The 17,132-nt window shown below is 41.5% G+C and overlaps 1 protein-coding gene across 1 annotated transcript in view; it reads right to left on the bottom strand.

Moving 5' to 3' along the window:
- Positions 1–1,179: 1,179 nt before the first annotated feature.
- SAMM50 (SAMM50 sorting and assembly machinery component) overlaps positions 1,180–17,132 on the bottom strand; it is a 24,033-nt gene continuing 8,080 nt past the window's right edge. The window contains exons 6-15 of the mRNA XM_015826746.1: positions 16,767–16,897; positions 14,374–14,461; positions 12,486–12,614; positions 12,075–12,146; positions 9,994–10,080; positions 8,001–8,071; positions 5,311–5,378; positions 3,479–3,625; positions 3,166–3,307; positions 1,180–1,354 (exon numbers count right to left, since the gene is read on the bottom strand). Of these exons, the coding sequence (XP_015682232.1) occupies positions 1,309–1,354; positions 3,166–3,307; positions 3,479–3,625; positions 5,311–5,378; positions 8,001–8,071; positions 9,994–10,080; positions 12,075–12,146; positions 12,486–12,614; positions 14,374–14,461; positions 16,767–16,897 (981 nt within the window). The 3' untranslated portion in view covers positions 1,180–1,308. The remainder of the gene's footprint in view (positions 1,355–3,165; positions 3,308–3,478; positions 3,626–5,310; positions 5,379–8,000; positions 8,072–9,993; positions 10,081–12,074; positions 12,147–12,485; positions 12,615–14,373; positions 14,462–16,766; positions 16,898–17,132) is intronic.

Genomic DNA, 17,132 nt, shown 5'->3' on the forward strand with positions numbered 1-17,132 from the left:
AAAACGGACACTAAGGCCAGCCATTTGTCATTTAAATAAGACTCTTATGTACAATGTGAAACTGGTAACCACTGAGGTTGTCTCTTGTGAGAGAACGCAATTCCGGTAATCAAAAAGCTCCATTTTATTATCAATGGCGATAATTTCTAAAATTATCGAGAGCTGATCTACCTAATCTATACTACTATATACTATCATATTCATTCTGGAAGTAACCAAGAATCCATTTTTCTTGATGTAACTTAAACAGCGAATTCATGCACCACACCTGTTTATGGGGGGGGGGGGCAAGAGTGCCTTTAAAAATAACCATATGTTTTAAAATCCACAATGTTAGATGTTTTTATTCAACATAAAGGAGATACAAACCATCTCGCTGGAACTAAACTACACCCCATCTCATTTGGCATCTGGCCTGGGATCCTTTTTTTGATAAAGATCAGAAAATCCAAAGAGATGCTTGTAAACGACCTGAAAGAAGTTGTCCAGAAGCCATTAGGAGAAAAACAAAAGCGGAAGAAGTCCAGGAAGTATTACTCAGACTGTTTCCCCCCCCCCCAGCATTTCCGGGGGGTGGGGAGAAAACACAGAAATATTTGCTAGATTCTACTACCTGAGCCAATCCCAATAAAGTTTAGTTCTAGTCATTCTGTGAGTCATGTCCCTGATCTGGTCTATCTCATAAGAGCTGACAGAAATCATGCTAAAAATAAATATTTTGGGGAAATGTAACAAACTTTGTCTGGTAATGACATTTTTTATTCTCTGGCTTTTTAATAATAAAATGTCTTAGATGGAAAAAGTGCTACCTTTTGATTTAGGTTTTTTTTTTTTTAAATGATCTCAAAGACAGCTTTTTGAATCCGTGCAGTGTGTTCTTTCTCCTCACGTGAATTTATTCAAAAATAAAGACCAACCCAGCACTTGACGCTGCCTGCTGCTGCATCTTCTCCTTAGCAAAGTCACCAAGAAGTAGCAGCAGCTGGTTGATCTCTTTGCTTTCACTCTGATTTCACTCTGTTGAGGGACAATTTGCCAGACAGTCTTCGTATTTTTCTCTGGAAGCCGAAATTTCAGCATCCATGACTGGGGTGATGGGATCAAAGCCTTGGTCTGGAGGCCATAGAAAAGGTCACATTATGACCAAATCAAAGGTAAAACACTACTAAAACATTTTTCGGGTTTTTAATTGAAGTTAATCCTTCATACATAATTATATTTCAAAAAATACATATATGGGATATCACCCCCATCACACTTGAAATTCAGCTGCTCCTTTTGGACCAATACTGCAAAAGGCCACCAACATTACAGGAACCTTATTCCCGCTCCAAATTGAACTCCATCACATATTCTGGAAAAGAAAAAAGAAAAAAAAAGGGTAGGTACTTTTTCCCCAATAAATTCAAAACACTTTGTTTCACTCCTATATTTCAAATAAATAAATAAATTACTGGAAAATAAAATCTTCTTTTGTACTGACCCCCATGAAACAATCCCTTCTAAATAAACATAGAATTATTGCAAACTTCCATAAGTAAGCTTCAGTATTCAGACTAGAGATCACAAATCATACTGGCAACATTAAGGGCAATTTCTCATCACTACCTAATTCACACAAGCATTTTCAGCCTCTTATTTGGTTTGCTTGCTGCAACACAAAACAGAGTTGAAGATGGTTTTCAAGTTGGATCAAGGTGGATCTAAAGCAGATCAGCAAATCTATAATTTCCAGTGATGTAACAATAATAACAAAAAGATGTTTTTTCTAAGACAGTTCAAAACTCCAGGAAAATAAGAACAAAAATATATTTGCTAAAGGGTTTAACCTTGAAGTCGATTTTTAATACCATTGAGTGTACAACAGGTTTATTTTGTGATTCAGTGTCTATTTCCTACAGCTATTTTCACTTTTCCAACATCTAGCATTAATAAAAATAAATGTTTTAAATCTAAAAGCTAAATGCTATGGATGCTTCCTATAGACAGGGAGACAAATGTCTCTATAGTACACTTTATCAATCTAATGTATCAAAGGAATCCCTTTATTCTTGTTTCACAAAGGCAACTTATTCTGTGTGCCTGAAAATGGTTTGGAATGTGCAAAAAAAAAAATCAGACTGTGATCCTGAATGGCTCATTCTCTTACTTTTCAGAATGACGGAACCCTCTATATAATCGCTGAAAAAGAACCAATTCTCTATTATCTCACATAGAAGCCTGTGGACTTAGTAATCTAAACAGATAATGACAATGATAGGATCAAAGCTATACTTTTTTGTAGGAAGTTAAGGAGCATTTATCTCTGCTAGAACACACTTCTGCTCTCAAGGCCCAATTTGGATTTTAGGTCAAATGAAAAAGAGTAACAAAACAAACAAAAATAACAAACAAAAAAATCTAGCTCCTGTCAGCCTAGGGGTAGGGGTATACAAAACATTTTGAATTAGAAACACGTTCTTTGAAGTTGTAGACCAGACATGTCAAACACAAGGCCCGGGGGGCCGGATGCAGCCCGCGAAGTGGTTTCATGTGGCCCGCGAAGCCATCCTGGAAACAGTGAGGGAACGGCCCTCGCTGCCTTGGCCCTGGTCCAGGCCGGCCGGGAGCCAATGTACAATTTTGTGTTGGCCATCTATGCTGAAACGCATTCAGTCTTAGCTCCACAAGGCCGTCTAGAAACAGCGAGGAACCAGCCTCTGCCGCGTCGGCCCTGCCCCCTGGGTGCATGCTGGGGAGGTGTCACCCTTTGTGAGGAATGAAGAAATGCACCATGCCTTGGCGCTTGCCCCAGTCCCACCCCCTTCTACCACAGACCCTCAGATCTGTCCCACTCCTGCCCAGGCTCCGACAGGCACCCTTGACGCGAACGATGTAGAGCTGGCCACGCCCACCCAGTAGGCCACACCCACTCCATCCATGCCCACCGAGTAGGCCGCACCCACCCTGGCCACACCCACCCGGCCCCCCCAAGGGCAACCGCAATGCTGATGCGGCCCTCAATGAAATTGAGTTTGACACCCCTGTTGTAGACATGTTTTGACTATTCCAAAAATGTCTGCACCCAGTATTTTCTACTTGACATGGGGATTATTATCCTGAAGCATGAAAGGGCTTTGGGTATGTTCTGAGCTGTAGAAACGGAACATAAAAATGCCAATGTACCTATCTCCACTTTGTACTCCCATCGGGATACAGTAGTTGAGTTCTAATCGTGCGATGTTTCCCAGCCTCAGGACTATGCCAGCCCCGTAAGACCACCGGATGCACTCGGCCAGTTTCTGGAGGTGAGCCTTTGGCCCTTCACCTGAGAAGTAAAAGGAAGATGGGAAGACTAGCAACAGACACTGGCACAACCAATGTAGCTCGCAGAGCATACGTAACTCCCCGCATTGCTGCATTTTGCACCCTAGAAGCTTCTGAACATTCTTCCAAGGCCAGCCCCGGGGTCAGCGCACTGCAGTAGTCCAGCCCTTACCATAATTAAGGTTGCAGAGATTGCCAGCGTTAAGAAAAAAGTGCATTCGAAAAAGATCTCCAAAACCGCCTTGACCTGGCCGAAAAGGAAGAGGTGTATAGAGATGCAGACCCCCAGCCCAGTAAGCTTCTCCTCCAAGGTAATCACCTAAAACAGCAGAAAAAATATTTGTCAAATTACAAATCCAAGAGACGTTTTTCAAAGCAAAAGTTCTTATTCATCTGAAAGAAAAAAAATCACTGTTCCTTTGCAGATATTTTGTCTCACAAGAAACGCAACGAACTGTTTCAGTATGTGATAAATCTTAGCAAACCGCAGCCACACAATTATAGTCAATGGAGAAGACTAAACTGCTAGATAGGAAGCTGTAAAAAGAAAAAAGAAAAAGCAACAGCAGCATTATTGAGTACGGTTTGTTAGCCAGTTATAAATCTATCTGGTGGTGACGCTGTCTATTCCATTTTTTCTAGCTTACCAAGAAGTAGGTTGTGGTCTACTTTGTCGAATGCCTTGCTGAAATTGAAGTATACCATGTCCACAGCATTTCACTGGTCTACTGATTTAGTCACTTTGTCAAAGAATGAAATAAGATTGAATATATTTAGACAGAAGTTAAATCATCTTCTTCTTCTTCTTCTTCTTCTTCTTCTTCTTCTTCTTCTTCTTCTTCTTCTTCTTCTTCTTCTTCTTCTTCTTCTTCTTCTTCTTCTTCTTCTTCTTCTTCTTCTTCTTCTTCTTCTTCTTCTTCTTCTTCTTCTTCTTCTTCTTCTTCTTCTTCTTCTTCTTCTTCTTCTTCTTCTTCTTCTNCTTCTCCTTCTCCTTCTCCTTCTCCTTCCATATCCGTTATCGGATGTTGGCGATCATGTTGGCGATCCTGTTTTTATCAGCAGTTGCACGAAAAAGTGCTGCTGAGTTTTGTCCAAACCAGTCCCTTTTGAAGCCATGATGTTCTTCTTCTGCCTGGACCTCGTTTGCCTTCAATCTTTCCCTGGAGGATTAAATGGAGTATGCCGTATTTTTCTGGGTGTCGCATCACCTGTCCGAAATATTCTAATTTTTGTTTTTCAATTGTTTTGATGATTTCCCTTGGCTTTCCCAGGCGGCTTATCACCTCATTTCTGATCTTGTCAACCCAGCTTATACGTAACAGCCGCCTGTAAATCCACATTTCAAATGCTTCTAGTCTCTTCAGGTGGCCTTCTGTCAGAGACCAACTCTCTACTCCATAGAGCAGGATAGGAAAAATATAGCATCTGACAAGCCTGATTTTCAGTCTTAGGTTTATGTCGTGACTGCAGAAATCCTTTTTCATTTTGAAGAACACTGTACAAGCTTTCTCTATCCTAGTCTTTACTTCTATCTAAAGCAAATTACAATATTCTGATTCAGACATAACGAGGATGCAAGTGACCTATGTTCAGCGCATTCCATTCCATGTAATTTCACAACTGACACACCAATCAAAGCTGTGCAAAAGCCATCTTCGTCACAATCTCCACTTGCGCTGTCAGCAGAATCTGAGAACTCAGGAGGAGCTCCAGTTGTGATTGTGCTTTTGGGGGGCACAACTTCATTCAAGGCCAAAGATGGCACAGTTCTGAAATTACTCAGCCTCTGAAAGAAAATCTCCCTCTTCTTTGAATTACAACCTCTTTTTCTAGATCTAAATCCTGGCAGAACTCCAGAGCGTAGCTTCCACTGCTTTTTCTCAACAAGCCAGGATGGAGGTTGATAGCTTACAAGTAAAACTGCTCAAATGTTAAGCAACCTTTCAACAAGAATTGTTTGGTCTCTAACACAACGGCAAAGCAATTGCTTAAAGAAATGCATACCTTCGCTTTGAGGTCCAATACTGTACATACTGAATCCACGTACACTTGTCGGGCCACCAAGATAAAATCTAAAGGAAAAGTGGAGAAGAAAAAAAATCAAGAAAGGGAAATATCTGTCTATATTACAAACGGCTAAGCGGATAATTGTAACTTGAATGTTTTACAGCGTAATCTGCTTTATGTATTCTTGGATATCAGTCTCAATGATTTTGACAATTTTTCCCCCACTGTACATTTGCAGCTTGGGTAGTGCAAGTACTGCAATAAACCTAGGGCCTTACCTTAAAGAGAGGGAATCTTTCTGATTAACAACTGAAGCTGAATTAGTATATTAATATTACTAATAAAATAGTTAACTTTACACACAAACAATGGCATGACAAAGTAGCAACAACAGTGCATTATTTTACTCTTTCTGGCCATATGGCTGTGATAAACTGATTTGATTTGAGTGCATTAATCGATCTGCAAGAAATACCATTTGCCTGTAAGCAAGAACTGGTGGGAAATTAGAGCAAGCAAAATAGAAGAAGTAACAGAAAATGAAAAAGCTAAGTTCTCTGGGACTTTAGAATTCAAACAGACAGGCATCTGCCACACAACTGTCAATAAGAAAGACAAAAAAAAGTCTGGATAGTAGATGTGGGAATGCCTGAGACAGCAGAATACAAGAGAAAAAAACTGGAGAAGATTAATTAATTAAGTAATTAAGTAATTAATTAGACACTTCCTGACAGTGAGGACAATTAACCAGTGGAACAGCTTGCCTCCAGAAATTGTGGGCGCTCCATCACTGGATATTTTTAAGAAGAGGCTAGACAATCACTTGTCTGAGATGGTACAGGTTCTCCTGCTTGAGCAGGGGGCTAGACTAGAAGACCTCCAAGGTCCATTCCAATTCTATTCTATTCTATTCTATTCTATTCTATCCTATCCTATCCTATCCTATCCTATTCTATTCTAACGAAAAAAACCTCCCTGCAAACAGAAATAGAATGACTATGGCAAAAGAAAGCAAAGGTATTACCAATAGTAATAGGCGCCTTGGATGCAATCCCAAAACCACTAGAGCACCATTTGAATACCACTGGCATTGGCAAATCATCATCAGTCAGTTGCAAAAGACAGCTTTACTTAGAACAGCTTACATCCTGCAGCAATACTTTTAACACCACAAACATCCATCTGCTTATCCCAGGTCCTTGGAAAGGACTCGACAGGTAGACAAAAATGTCAAACCGAGTCTGAACATCTGGCTGACTACGTGATGAACCATAATAATGCAATAATGCTATTAGTACTAAGAAAGATGGATCAATCAATCACCAAATATAAAATTATCTAAGGCCTGCACAGGACGTTATTCAGAGTTTCACAGTTAATTCAGTGCAACATTCCTCTGCTAAAATACAGCAAATGTATTTCATATTTACGTCTTGCATCTCAGTTTTATTTTACAAATGGCAACAAGTTTTATAATTGGATTATTTCTGATTGATTAAATGGTTTCTTAGAACAAGTCCATCTACTTGTTTTATTAAGACAAGCTGTTTTTAAACTGTTGACTGGCAAAAATGTAACAGAAGCTTCATATTCTTCTGCACAGTAGATACTAGTCCATTAAGACTGCTAGCTATTTGTTGTTAGTTGCGAAATCGTGTCCGACCCATCGCATCCCCATGGACAATGTTCCTACAGGTCTTCCTGTCCTCTACCATCTTCTGGAGTCCATTTAAGCTCACGCCTACTGCTTCAGTGACTCCATCCAGCCACCTCATTCTCTGTCGTCCCCTTCTTCTATTGCCCTCAATCTTTCCCAGCATTAGGCCCTTCTCCAGTGAGTCCTTCCTTCTCATTAGGTGGCCAAAGGACTTGAGTTTGAACTTCAGGATTTGGCCTTCTAAAAAGCAGTCGGGGTTGATCTCCTCTAGGGCTGATCGGTTTGATCGCCTTGCAGTCCAGGGGATTCGCAGGAGTCTTCTCCAGCACCATAGTTCAAAGGACTCAATTCTTTGGCACTCAGCCTTTCTTATGGTCCAACTTTCACAGCCATACATTGCAACTGGGAAAACCATGGCCCTGACTATATGTACTTTTGTTGGCAGGGTGATGTCTCTGCTTTTTAGTATGCTGTCTAGATTTGCCATAGCTTTCCTCCCCAGGAGCAAGCGTCTTTTAATTTCTTGGCTGCAGTCCCCATCTGCGGTGATCTTGGAGCCCAGGAAGATAAAATCTATCACTACCTCCATTTCTTCCCCATCTATTTGACAGGAATTGAGAGGGCCAGATGCCATAATGCTCATGATAAACAATTTTTAATCCTTTATAAGTAGTCCAACATACAACCATAACGCAGCCTGGAATTTTCATCATAAATCATGACAGTTGTAAGTGACTGGACCTGATTTTATGACTGGACATCATCCATGGTTTCAGTCTCGACAACTTTTGAATTGAATTCTGGGAGTTGAAGCCCATACATCTGAAAGCTGCTGAGACTGAAGGATACTGGTTTAGGTAACGCTGCTCAACGGCAAACTCCTACATTACACCAAATGGAGGAACAGGTTCTGTGGTCCTCAACAGGGAGGGTATATGAAATATGTCAAGGGAATTTTACAAAAATGCGCTACCTGTAATGAAGGGAGAAAAAAAATCCAACCCAAAGCACACCAATCAGCTCTACCTACCTGTCTGCAATACTAGATGGTTTGTCTCCGATGGGAAGCAACATTCCACCCCAAAGAGAAGCTGAGAGAACCTTCAGGAAAAAACAGAAATCTCTTACATAAAAGCTATTGTTTACAATTCAGAATACGCAAAAAATAAAACATTTAGTCAAACTGACTTTTTTGCGCACACACTTTTCTTAATAAACATTTCCATTGCAGAAAAGCATCTGCCCCCGTGTTCTCCAAAAGCTCTGACAGATCTTCCTAGAGCAGGGGTAGGCAACCTTGGCTCTTTTATGACTCGTGGACTTCAACTCCCAGAATTCCTGAGCCAGCCATGCTGAGGGAAAAGGGAGAGGTTTCCAAGCTGAGCCATGCTGGCTCAGGAATTCTGGGAGTTGAAGTCCACGAGTCATAAAAGAGCCAAGGTTGCCTACCCCTGTCCTAGGGAGATGGAGGCAGGATAAAAAGCTGGAGGCCACTTTCAAAAGCCAGTCAAAACAGAAGCATACATTATTTCCTTGACCATCCTGTATGCAACCACTTTGAATTGGTTTCAAACAGTTTTTTAATCTCATGAAAATAACTTCAGCTTTATCTCATGCAAACCTTTTAGTTGTTTCCAAACTTCCATTACGATATTACCAAATACTTCTGAAACTGCTTTAGGTTAGGGAAGAGTTTGTTCTGTGATAGGGAGTGGCTACTATCCAAGAACCTATGAGTGAAATCTCTCTTCATGACATACCCAAAGCAATAACGTCTCTAATAATAATAATACTAGTAATAATAATAATAATGATGATGATGATGATGATGATGATGATGATGATGATGATGATGATGATGGCAGGTAACCCTATACCATTTCGGACAAATGGCTGTCCAGTCTCTTCTTAAAAACTTCCAGTGTTGGAACATTCACCGCTTCTGGAGGCAGGTTGTTCCACTGGCTAATTGTTCTAACTGTCATGAAGTTTCTCCTTAGTTCTAGGTTGCTTCTCTCTTTGGTTAGTTTCCATCCGTTGCTTCTTGTCCTGCCTTCAGGCGCTTTGGAAAATAGCTTGACTCCCTCTTCTTTGTGGCAGCCCCTGAGATATTGGAACACTGCTATCATGTCCCCCCCTCTCTGCAGCTCCTCTCTTTGAAAGAGCTTGTCAGCATAAACCAGTTTCTTAATTTGAGCAGCTTTAAGATGAATGGACTTCAACTCCCAGAATCAACTTGCTGGCTGGGGAATTTTAGGAATGGAAGTCCAGCCATCTTAAAGCTGAGAAATGCTGGTATAAGCAAGGAACTGATTTTACACTGACCTATTCATTCAGTGCTATAAGTTATGCAATTAAAATAAAAATTCTAAACATGTTATGTTATGACTGTCAGCTGCCACCTCAATGTTTGCTTGTGCTTTCCTACTATTCAGCGATAAGACTATTCCCTATTATTCAGTGCCATGAACTAAGAGGAGGGGGGAAAGCAAGGGGGAAAGCGAAAGTAAGTGCTGTATTTGTTCCAGATGCTGCTTCAAGGTCGCCCAGCACACCAGCTGCACACCGTCCTGCACTTGAACTGACCATTACGAAAACATCCTGGCTGAATCTGACTGGTCACACGGGGGTGGGCAATGGGAGGTAACTAAAGGAGGTAAAAGTTAAACTAAGGAATTTTGGCACAGGATGGTCAGCTCTGGCTATATCAGTGTTTCTCAACCTTGACAATTTTAAGGCATGTGGACTTCAACTCCCAGAATTCCACAGCCAGCATTGCTGGGAGTTGAAGTCCACATGCCTTAAAATTGTCAAGGTTGAGAAACACTGGGCTACATGCATTGCTGCAATAGAGTTGACTTCTAATAAAAAAATATACCTTTCCCAACAAATGGAGCCAAGGATCGTTTCTATTTAAAAGTTTAAGTGGCGGCAGGTCTGACAAGGACATTCCAAACGAACGAGGAAGGAAAAATCATTTCCTGTCACAAACAATGAATGAAAGGCCAAAGTGGAGGACTTACCGAATCCCATATGAGGCGCTTGTTTAACTGAAGTTCAAAATCCTCCTTCAGAAAGCTCACATCACCACCAGTATATCCAGCAAGCTCCTGAGAAATAAAAAAAAAAAAAGGGGGGGGGGTTGGGAAGGTGGAATTCAGAGACAATAAACTGGGTGCCTCATCATCTACTGATTTTAAACTAATACATTTAGTGCTGCTATTAATGAAAATAACGTTATTTCGAAAGATGATCAACTGTGCACAACGGCAAGCTATATGACTGATTTGGACGGAGGAGTTCATACTGCATACCTTGCACTGCAGAAAGTATGACAGAACCATTGAACTGAAGGTATTTTAGAGACCTCCTAGTCCAGGGGGAGGCAACCTTGGCTCTTTTATGACTCGTGGATTTCAACTTCAACTCAGGAATTCTGGGAGTTGAAGTCCACGAGTCATAAAAGAGCCGAGGTTGCCTATCTCTGTCCTAGTCCAATCTCCTTTCAGTGTAGCATTTCTAAAAATCACCCAGTCTCTTGGAAGACTCCCAGTAAGGAGAACTCACCATATCATGTGGAGCCTAGTTCAACAACTGACTGTCATACTGTGTCAGGAAGTTCCTCCTGATGTCCAGCCTCAACTTCCTTTTGTTGGAGTTCTAACTTATGGGTTGTGGTCCCGCCCTGTCTTCCTCAACGCGACAACTCTTCAAGTTAACTGAAGGCTTAATACATTTCCATTTGAGCTTCTGTTTTGAAGGCTAAACGTATCCAGATCCTTTAACTCAGCGGTTTTCAACCTATGGGTCGCGACCCCCTTTGGGGTCGATCGACCATTTCACGGGGGTCGCCAAGCAAGGCTGTCCGCCATTTTTTCCCCCTTTTCCGGCGGGTGCCTTACCTCCCTTGGGCTGGGCCAGCTGGTGGTCGGCCTGCTCCGTCTCTGCCGCTTGCCAGCTACGCCTCGGCCGGCGCAGGGGGCGGAACCATGCATGCGCGGCGCTCCAGGGCAGGGAAAGTCCTCGACTTACGATCGTTTTGGTAGTCCTCAACTTACGACCGGTTTAGTCCTCGACTTACGACCGGTTTAGTCCTTGACTTACGACCAGTTTAGTCCTCGACTTACGACCGGTTTAGTCCTCGACTTACGACCGGTTGGGGGTCGCGGCATTAAAAAGGTTGAGAACCACTGCTTTAACTATTCCTGGAAGACTTGGTTTCTAGGCCCTTCTCTGAATGCCAGTCTGTCAATGTCCATTTTAGACTGTGATGCCCAAACCTGGAGACTGGATACAGAGGGGGGTTCTTGGTGCTCTCTGAGCTTGCTTGTTTCCTTGCTGATGTTTCATTACCCAAACTAGGTAACATCATCAGTGCAAGTAAGGAGTGCGGTTTGCTGTTAGTTTATATTCTAGTCTAGCTTGTTCTGTCAGTGTTGGTGGAGAGATCGAATCCACCAACAAGGCAACCCACCAGGATATAAACTGACAGCAAACCACACTCCTTACTTGCACTGATGATGTTACCTAGTTTGGGTAATGAAACGTCTGCAAGAAAACAAGAAAGCTCAGAGAACAGCAAGGACCCCTCACTTCAACCCTGAGCTACACATATTCTCTTTTATTTGTACAGGACACAGAAGAAAATTACTTCCCGTGATCTAAACCCTTGCTTCTTTTAATGCACCGCAAGACAGCTTTGGCCTTTTTAGCAACTGCATCACAGTGCTGGCTCAGGTTTAATTTGTGATGGACAAGGATTCACCGTTCCCTTTTTCACAGGCTACTGCCAGACCTGTGTAGTAGTAAAGTATCAGGCTAGAAACTGGGAGATTGTGAGTTCTAGTCCCACGTGAAGCACAAGCCCTTTATTTCAGCTCTAGGAAGAGGCAACGGCAAACTACTTCTGAGACCTTGCCAAGAATATTGCAAGGTTTTACCCAGCAGTTGCCAGGAGTCAACACTGACTTGATGAGACAAAAAAAAAAAAAACCCTGCCAGATTCAATTTCCCCATTCTCTATTTGGATTTTCCCTGTTCCTACCCAAAAGCATTATTTTTCTCCATATTACAATGAAACTTACAGTTAATGAGGTATTCATACCTGATTTATCTTCAGCAAAGCCCCGCGTTTAGGCAAGATTGAAGTGTTTCGAGAATCAATTACCATGGCATGCTACAAACAAGAAACAAAATGTGATGTTTGATGAGACAGAATTAAATGCTAACATTGTAAGTTGGGGAAAGGTTACTTGGAATGTATTATTCTTTATTTCATTGTTAGAGACCTTCAAAAGGAAAAAAAATGGATTCTCTGGCCATTTTAAATTAAACGTCTCCGTAATTCTGCAGAAACAGCAGATCTGAATGTTTCTTACGACAAGAATGGGCAACATTCATCTGATTAACCTTTTTTTCAGCACTAGAAAATTCGCCTCATCTACCATATCAAACAGCCACCATTTGGCGAACTGCGTTACTTTAAAATTCGCACTCAGATTTTAATAAGTCTTACAGATACGGAAGACTTGAGTGAGTGTCCACTTTCTTCTCGAACAGAAAATGAGGCAGTTCTTGAAAGGCAGCCCAGTTCTCTCCAGACAGTTTCCCATTTTAGTGTGTGGTTGGTCTTCCAGATAGGAAACTGAAAGAAATAAGTTCAAACTTTGGGTGAGGAAAATACACATTTTCTCCATCTTCTATTTGTTTGCGTGTGGAACTAACATTAAGAAGACTGGATTCATATCAGAAAGCATGAATTCACATATACAAAGTGAATGTCTTTATTATCAACAATCAGCAAAATTATGAAAACATATACAGCAGTAAAACATTTTCTGGTCATGTTTGCATAATCTACAGTACAGGTAGGGCTCGTTCAGTTAGTGACCGTTCAAAGGCACTGAAAAAAGTGACCTATGACCGTTTTTCACACTTACAACCATTGCAGCGTCCCCAGGGTCACGTGACCAAGATTTGGACGCTCAGCAACTGGCTCATATTTATGACGGTTGCAGTGTCCCAGAGTCATATGATCGCCTTTTGCCATCTTCTGACAAGCCAAGTCAACGGAAAACCAGATTCACTTAACAAATTTGGGTTACTAACTTAACAACTGCAGTGATTCACTTAACAAATTTGGCAAGAAAGGTCGTAAAATGGGGCAAAACTCACTTAACAAATGTTTCACCTAGCAACAGAATTTTTTGACTCAATGCGGTCGTTAAGTTGAGAACTACCTCTTTATCAGTGTTTCTCAACTTTTGCCACTTTAGAGTTGTCTGGACTTCAACTCCCAGAATTCCCCAGGCAACAGAATATTTGGTTACCACGCAGACGATGGAGTGTTTTATAATAATAATAATAATAATAATAATAATAATAATAATAATAATAATAATAATAATAATAATAATAATAATAATAATAATAATAATAATTAAAAAAAAAAAAAAAAGTTGGGACCTTGGAGGTCATCTAGTCCAACCTCCTGCTCAGGCAGGAAACCCTATACTATTTCAGACAAATGGCTGTCCAGTCTCTTCTTAAAAACTTCCAGTGTTGGAGCATTCACCGCTTCTGGAGACAGGTTGTTCCACTGGTTAATTGTTCTAACTGTCAGGAAGTTTCTCCTTAGTTCTAGGTTGCTTCTCTCCTTGATTAGTTTCTATCTGTTGCTTCTTGTCCTGCCTTCGGGTATTTTGGAGAATAGCTTGACTGCCTCTTCTTTGGGGCAGCCCCTGAGACGTTGGAACACTGCTATCATGTCCCTCCTCATCCTTCTCTTCGTTAAACTAGACATACCCAATTCCATCAACCGTTCCTTATATGTTTTAGCCTCCAGTCCCCTAATCATCTTTGTTGCTCTTCTCTGTACTCTTTCTAGAGTCTCAGCATCTTTTTTATATTATGGCGACCAAAACTGGATGCAGTATTCCAAGTGTGGCCTTACTAAGGCATTGTAAAGTGGTATTAATACTTCACGTGCTCTTGATTCTATCCCTCTGTTAATGCAGCCCAGCACTGTGTGGGCCTTTTTGGCAGCTGCAGCACACGGCTGGCTCATCTTTAAGTGATTGTCCACTATCTGAAAGGAGCAACCCATCAACAATCTCATCAATTTGGCCAGATATTGGCTTATGAAAGGCAAAATCCAACTCCTAAAAAGATATTGTATGCCATGCCTAATGGTTTTTATTTCTCCAGGATCACAAAATAAGCAGGCACACCTAATGGGGTTTTACACTATTTGACTGGAAAACCCAGGGGCTCATACACTTGCAGATGTTTGTTCTGCTAACTCTAAACCCCTTTTCTGAAATCCAGTCAAAAGCACTGTGCGCCATCCCAGTTATTCACCATCGTTCACTAACCAGTGGACAGTGTGGCTCCATTTTACCTACATTGACTTCGGTTGATATCCCTCTGTCAGTTTCACGAAGGGAACTCCAAGGAAATTGTCCAGTTACTTTGTACACATTGAAAGAAATGCTAGAAACAAACAAACAAATGTAATATTAAAAAAAACACCTTGCAATAAAATTCCAACATAGACTTGAGAAGGAAAGAACACTTCTACTCCCATTTGTCTCTATGAAGGATTTGACCCTAAAGAACAAAACATACCACTGCAGTGAGAGTTGCATTTTTTTTGTGCTTTTAAGGTTAGGGTTAAAAGAAAAAGCTTATAGATTAAAAACAGTAGCCCACAATTTAGTGCTTAATAATCTTAGGTATCTCATGAAATATTAACAACTCAGATATTTGCATTCATTTAGTTTGTGGTACAATTATTACACTGTGCCAGTGTAATAAAAACCAAGCTTTTATTAGCCAAAGAAATGTTTTTCCATCATGGAAGAAACAGGAAATGTATAAGACAGGATCTAAATAACAGAACAGAGCTTGTGGTAAGGTTGTGAGAGAGGAAATCCAAAGTATCTGGAAGGTACCAGGAATGGCATCCAGTAATATAACAGCCTTCACCCCACACAACAGATTCTTCCCTGTCTATAATCTGTTTATTGCTCAGATCTATGATGGTGATTAGATAAGATCCAGACTTAAAGAAAATAAGAAAAGAACTATTCATATAATGCAGAATGCAGACTCAGATTATCTTGCCAGCATTTCTTACCATAATGGTATGATATTGGTCTTAATGAATAACAAGAAAGAGCAGCTATATAATCCTACATCCATTTGTTCCTTTAAAAGTTCACTAATGTCAGAAAACGAACACCAGGAGCACAACTTAATTCAAAATTAAGTTACAATATAATCTCGACATAGGAATTTGGGATATAGGAAATTATCCGTAAAGTGGGTGTGTAATTGTTGGACGAAACATTCCCTTTGGCCAAAGCTAAATATTTAAGAAAGAATTCTGAACTTGATTTTTCAGACAGACGGGCACGTATGCACAGGGTCTATACTATAATTAGGCACCACCATCTTCTACTCGTCTATACTGGAGAATTAACAGCAATCAAATAGTTTTCTCAGTGTCTGGTGCCGATGTGCAAAGAAGCAAATGGCAGGAAAATGTGAGGTGTCAATTGTTAGGAATTGCTGCCTTCCTCTCCCCAATCACCTGAGGTCCACAATTCTCTTCAAGAAAAGAATGGCAGGTAACAATTTTTATAAAGACTTAATAGTACTTCAATTCTTGTCCATTATTTCCATGCCAAACCTCCATTGAAAGCAAAAGCAGAAACAGGTTTATTGATTCAAAAACAGCACGATTTTTTTCTAGGGTATCTTTGGGTATAAATAAATAAAATTTTAAATACTTGCTCAAGATTTCTGCTAAAACATTAAATCTATTTAAGAACACTGAAGTTTATCTCTGGTTTCTTCCTGTCCCAGCAGAGTGCAGTTTGTCCAATAGTTTAGTATCTTACAACGGCCACCTACATCCTCTTTCCCTTTCTTATAAATCAGGGATCCCCAAACTCTGGGCTGTGGGCTGGTACCAGGAATCAGGCTGCGCAAGCGAGCAAAACCCCATCCGCGCATGTCCGGGATCCACAAAACCACCACCCCCCATCTGCAGAAAAGCTGCTCTCAACGGAACTGGTCCCTGGCCCTCAAAAGGTTGGGGGCCACTGTTATAAATAATGAAAATGCAAAGTATGATGTTGCAGCCTGCCCACTAGCACAGCAGTTCTCAACCTATGGGTCGTGACCCCATTTGGGGTCGATCGACCATTTCACGGGGGTCGCCAAGCAAGGCTGTCCGCCATTTTTTCCCCTTTTCCGGCGGGTGCCTTACCTCCCTTGAGCTGGGCCAGCTGGTGGTCAGCCTGCTCCGTCTCTGCCACTTGCCAGCTACGCCTTGGCCGGCACGGGGGGCAGAACCATGCATGCGCGGTGCTCCCGGGCAGGGAAAGTCTTCGACTTACGACCGGTTGGGTAGTCCTCGACTTACGACCGGTTTAGTCCTCGACTTACGACCGGTTTAGTCCTCGACTTACAACCGGTTTAGTCCTCGACTTACGACCGGTTGGGGGTCGTGGCATTAAAAAGGTTGAGAACCACTGCACTAGCAAATAATCAGGAAAGCTAAAATCAGCTGACCTTTTATTTACACAAAAGGAAAAAAAATAGGCCCGGAATTGGTACAATCTGGGGAAAAACGTTATCTTTACTCTGAAGAAAAGTCTTTCGAACCTTACAAAAAACCTAAAGAGCAACCCATTTACGTTTACTTGCAAATAAGCCCTCTTGGTCTGATGGGAACTTTAGAGACTCTAAAATATATGCCCATAGCATTCACGTACTTTAAAACTCTTACTTTCTTTCAAAGTGACCGGGCTGCGGCTTGAAGACAGAGAGACCGTATGAAGTTTCTTTGGTGCCGTAGGAAAACTGGAATGTCACCTTCTCAGCACGCCCCAAAATATTAGGCAGTTTGAGTCCAAGGACCTGTAAAACACGATAAGATGCTAAACGAGTTGTTGTGGCTGTTGTGGCTCCGTCTTGTGAGCCTCTCTTATCGGAGGAAGAAGGCTCCGAACATGAAGGAGAGGAGATGGCCAGGCCTCCCTCTCCAGGACCCTCCTCTTTAGCAAGGCCTCAGGTGTCTCCTGACGGAGAAGAGATTGGCCAGGAGCCAGGTGTTTCTGAGATTGGCCAGGAGCCAGGTGTTTCGGATAGTGAA

This window comes from Protobothrops mucrosquamatus, unplaced genomic scaffold, assembly GCF_001527695.2.
Source record: "Protobothrops mucrosquamatus isolate PMUCROS unplaced genomic scaffold, P.Mucros_1.0 scaffold3273, whole genome shotgun sequence".
In the NCBI taxonomy this organism is placed as follows: domain Eukaryota; kingdom Metazoa; phylum Chordata; class Lepidosauria; order Squamata; family Viperidae; genus Protobothrops; species Protobothrops mucrosquamatus.